Here is a 5,172-nt window from a genome sequence, read left to right as displayed (position 1 = left end):
GCACTTTCGAGGTGGATGCTGATGAGGAGGTCGTAGTAGCCTGCCCGCAGAGGGCCGGGCAGGTGCGCGTCCTCCAGGGCGTGCAGCAGCTGCGCCTGGTCCACATGGCTGCACAGAGCATGCGCCACGCGGTTGTTGCCCAGGGCGCACACAGCCCGGTAGAGGCGGAGGGTGTGCGAATGGAACCGCTGCAGGTCCAAGCGCTCAGACAACTCCAGGATGTCCATGCATCTGTGGTAGAGATGGGCTACATTCAGAGACACAGCAAGCAGGGAAGGTGGGACACAGAGACACAGACCCGAGAGGGAGAGTGCTCAGGCGAGTGTTGGTGGCCCTAGAAGGGAATCCCAGTGTTCTGCTAGGTCAAGATTCTGTGAGGTCTGTGGAGCTGAGTCTAGGAGACTTTTTAATGGTTCCGGAAGTCCCTTACTGGTCTGGGGGCTCCCTGGGATACGTTTGGGGTTTATAGGATGGTCTGGTACCCTGGGGATCTAAGAGTCCAGGGAAAAGATTGGTGACTGTGAGATGTATGTGGGCTTCCAGGTTGGGTCTAAATCCCGCTCTGGCAAGTCTGAGTACCCTGGATATATTTGAACACCACCAGAATGTAAAGTTCATCAGGACAGGACATTCCTGCCTGTTTCGTTTGTTTGTTCTTTGTTTGCTATATTCCCAGCACCTAAAAAGGACTAAACACAAAGGAAATCAACCTTGAATACTAATTGGAAGGACTGATGCTGAAGCTGAAGCTCCAATACTTTGACCACCTGATACAAAGAGCCGACTCATTAGAAAAGACCCTGATGTCAGGAAAGATGAGGGCAGGAGGAGAAGGGGATGACAGGGGATGAGATGGTTAGATGGCATCCCTGACTCAGTGGACATAAGTTTGAGCAAACTCCAGGAGATGGTGAAGGACAGAGGAGCCTGGTGTGCTGCAGACCATGGAATCACAAAGAGTCGGACATGACTAAGTGACTGCACAACAAATGTGCTCCATAAATATTTTCTGTAGGAACAAATGAATATGGGTGCATCTGGGGCCTCTGGGGATGGGTCTGAATCCTTCTGGGCAGGTCTGAGCATTGCTAGATGTCCGTTTACAAGAGCTTGGTGTCTCCAGCCCGGAATGCTGTTGTCACACAGGAGGGGCTCAGAGCTATTTGTCGAATGAGTGAATAAAGAAAAGATGAAGCATGTTGGAAGCCTCCTGGGGTCAGTCTGGGATCCTGGCCACATTTAGAGTCCGTAAAAGCTTTGCTGTCATCCATGAGAATACTCTCTAGCTGGGTGTGTCTGGGTCCCCTGGAGTGAGTTAGAGATTTCCATGGGACACATCTAAAGTTTCCCTGCATATGCCCGAGAGACCCTAGGATGCATCCAAGCCTCTCTGAATAATGTTCAAGACCCTCTGAGGTATACTTGAGGCCCCTGGGGTGTTGTGTGGGATTCTTGATGTGGATCTGGCTCCCTGAGATGGGTCTGGAGTCCTCTGGGGTGTTATCTGGACATGCCTGGGTTGAGTCTGCATCTCTGGAGGTGAGTCTGAGCCTGCTGAAATGGATTGAGAGCCCCCTGGTGTGCTATCTGCAGAAAATAGGGTGGTCTGGGGCCTCTTGGAGTGTTATCTGGAGCCCCAAAGGTAGTGGGGAAGGGGAACCCAGTGGGATCCAGACCCCAGAGGGCTTGAGGTACCCGCCCCACCCCTGGGCGATGGGGCTGGCCCTGACCGGTTCTCCTCGGGGACGTGCAGCGCCATCATGGTGAGCGGCTCCTGGCACTGCACTGCCCAGCCGAGCCGCTCGCCCGCCCGCCGCGTCTCCACCTGCAGGAAGTGGTTGGGCATGCGGCTCCAAGACACGGGCATCAGCATCTGCATCTCCAGCCGCGGAGGGCACTGCGGCGTGGGGTTCTTGCGCTCGCTCAAAAACATGGCGGCTGACAGCGGCATGATGTTCTGCGGGGCACAGAGGTGTGCACAGGTCAGGATTCCCAGTCTGCTGGATCCAGCCACTCCACTTCCAGGAAGACATCCCAGACTGCCCTCCTGCCACACACACTTCAGCCTGACATCCCGCACCTCCTTCCTCAGCCTGCCCCCATTCGCGCCCCATCACCGACCTTCTGTTTCCCCAGCTCAAACTGGATCACGTTCTGGTGCGTGGGCAGGACAAAGACGGCAGGGAACAGCTTTGTGTTGGGTTCCACCTAGCAAGGGAAAAGAGGGCAGGGTGAGGAAGAGGATGAACTGGAGGTGGTGTTGACTCTAGATCCCAAACTCTGGAGCCAGTCGGCCCAGCCTGATCCTGCTGGTGCCTAAAGATCCAAAGGGCATAGGAGGCTCCACAGTGGCCCTGAGGTTGCTCATGGACTGTACCACCTCTGATCCAGCAAGGCCAACCTCCTCCACCGCCTAAGGGGAACCTGTCATCTGGGACTTTGCAGATTCATGATGGAGGTATATAGGCCCTCACTGTACAATTCCTTTAATTTTGTTGTGTGCTTGAAACCTTTCATAATCAAATGTTGAATAGGAAAATACCACTTTAGAATTCTGGTCCATCGTAGGATTTTCCTTGATTGGTGAAAAGGTGGGGACTGGTACCACCCAGCCCAAGATGGAATACGGATCTCTCTCCAAGGTCAAGGCTCTGCTCTGTCTCCCTTTTCCTAGATATCAGTAGAGGGTCTCACAGGCACCTCCCATAGCCACAATACAGCTCTGGCCTGTCGTGAGGTTGTTTTCGTCCTGTATCCCTGGGGTCTGTCCTCTCGGTGGGCTGTCCTGGGATGCTAGGTCACGAGGATGCTATTACTAAGTTGCTGAGGGGCTGGGCTCACCTGGAAAAAGGTGTTGCTCTCTTTGCCGTTGGCGGTAAAGGTCATTAGGCCAGTGGCCAAGTCCACCAGGCAGCCAATGACAAGGTCCGTGTGGCTGATCCGGCCCTGCTGCCCAGGGCTCACGAAGTCTCCGCCCCACACCATGTAGCAGTTACTACACTTGAGGCTGGAGGACACAGGAGTGGTCAGCACACTGATCCCCAGGCGTTCTGAACACCTAGACACCCCCTTCCCCGAGCTCCCAGAATACCAGGACTCAGAGTCCCACCCCTAAACAGCCACCACCTGCAGACCTGAGCACTGAAACCGCTCACCCCAGACCCTTCGGAGCTAGAATTCTTAGGAGGTGGTGGTGGATTCTGGAAGGAGAAGGAAGGGGAGCAGAAGGAGAGAACAGAGAAAGGAGGTAACCTAGAAAGAGGATGGCAAGATGGGGAAGGAGGGGACTTCCCTGGTGGTCCAGTGGTTAAGAATCCGCCTTCCAATGCAGGGGTTGTGGGTTCGATCCCTGGTCAGGGAACGAAAATCCCCCATACTGTGGGGCAAATTAAGCCACACACTGCAACTTGAGAAAGCTTTGCGTGCTGCAATGAAGACCCAGCGCAGCCAAAATTTACAAAAAAAGAGGAGGAGGGAAAACTCAGAATAGGAGCCATGGGGAGGAAGATAAGCAGGAAGACAGGAGGAAAGGAAAGGGCGGTGCCCGGCGTGCCTACCCCCCACAGCCCCCACCCCTGCCCACACCTGCTGTGGATGTTGCCTTGCTCATCTCCCATGGTCACTGTCACCGCCCGGACCTTGCTGAGGTCGAAGTTCATGTCGTGCTGGTGGTAGTCAGGGGTGACCCAGCCCACCCACACGCAGCTGGGCTCCTGGCCGGCAAAGACCCTCACAGAGTAATAGTACTGGAGAGGCAAAGGGGAGACCAGCAGTCAGTGGGCTCCCCTGGGGCTCTTGGTTTCCCTGGATTCTCAGTGTCCTCTGGGGCTTTGACAAGAAGTTACTGCATTTGAGACCCTCTCTTTCTGTATCTACTGATACATTTCTAGATCTGGGAAACTTTGGGGACAGTTTTGTGATACCCTCAAATTTGGGTCCCTCCCACCACTAGGCTATTTGTGTCAGAAAATATTCCAGATTTGGGGAATCCCAAAACTACATTGGGATTATTGTGAATTCTGGCTCCCAGGAATACACTAGTGAAAGTGAAAGTGAAGTCGCTCAGTCGTGTCTGACTCTTTGCGACCCCATGGACTGTAGCCTAACAGGCTCCTCCATCCATGGGATTTTCCAGGCAAGAGTACTGGAGTGGGTTGCCACTGCCTTCTCCAGGAGATCTTCCCAACCCAGGGACTGAACCCGGGTATCCGGTGTTGTAGGCAGATGCTTTACCATCTGAGCCACTAGAATAGCTGTTAAATTTGGGGGTGGTGAGTTTACAAGGATGAACCCAGATATTGGGATCCTGAGTCTATGTTGGTTTATCCTTGGGATTTGGGGATCCCTGGGAGTTAGGTCAGCATGCCTCATGACTTCATTGTGTTCCCTGTGATTTTTAGGCCCTTAGCTATATGGAATTAGGGGTTCAAAGGGTTTGAATCGATGTGTACTATATTTTGTGGTTTCCAGTAGGTACTGGGGTATCCCCAGATAAGGGCAATTACTGGGGATCATGGCATGGAATTTGGAAATCTGCCGAGGGCCCTTGGTTCGCACCGTGGTGGTATTGAGGATGATCTCAGGGTCATCACGGTCGTCAGCAGGCACCACCTCATGAGGGAGTCGGGGCAGAGTGGGTGTGGCTGGTGGCTGGGTCATCATGGCAGCCTTCTTGGCCTTGAACAAGAACCTGGTGGTGAAGAGGAGAGGCTGTCATGAGGCTCACTCTCCAGCCCAGTCCCCCAGCCCTCCCATCACAATGTTCATGCCTCCACATTCATCCTACATATGTACATATCTATGTGTGTGCGTGTGTGCATGCTCAGTTGTGTCTGACTCTTTGCGACCCCATGGACTGTAGCCCACCAGGCTCCTCTGTCCATGGGATTTCCCAGGCAAGAATACTGGCGTGGGCTCCCATTTCCTTCTCCAGGGGATCTTCCCCACCCAAGGATCAAACCCACGCCTCCCCCATTGGCAGGCATCAGCAGGTGGATTCTTTACCGCTGAGCCACCAGGAAAGCCCCACATCCATCCTAACTACACCCCATTTCTAATACCCAAGGCCTCGCTTCTAGAGGGATGAAATCCCAATTGCGTCAGGAGTGTCCACCTTGGAGGATCTCTGTGTTTTTGGATGTCGGGTTGCCCAGATTTAAAGGTGCCTCTGGG

The 5,172-nt window shown here is 53.9% G+C and overlaps 1 protein-coding gene across 1 annotated transcript in view; it reads right to left on the bottom strand.

The window, feature by feature from the left end:
* Positions 1 to 5,172, bottom strand: part of RYR1 (ryanodine receptor 1 (skeletal)) — a 130,714-nt gene that overhangs the window by 87,643 nt on the left and 37,899 nt on the right. Inside the window, 6 exon segments of the mRNA XM_010849313.1 lie at positions 13 to 231; positions 1,731 to 1,957; positions 2,122 to 2,208; positions 2,842 to 3,007; positions 3,586 to 3,746; positions 4,558 to 4,690. Of these exon segments, the coding sequence (XP_010847615.1) occupies positions 13 to 231; positions 1,731 to 1,957; positions 2,122 to 2,208; positions 2,842 to 3,007; positions 3,586 to 3,746; positions 4,558 to 4,690 (993 nt within the window).

Source organism: Bison bison, unplaced genomic scaffold (assembly GCF_000754665.1).
Source record: "Bison bison bison isolate TAMUID 2011002044 unplaced genomic scaffold, Bison_UMD1.0 scf7180017864280, whole genome shotgun sequence".
Taxonomy (NCBI): Eukaryota; Metazoa; Chordata; class Mammalia; order Artiodactyla; family Bovidae; genus Bison; species Bison bison.
This window is presented reverse-complemented; position numbering and strand designations above follow the sequence as displayed.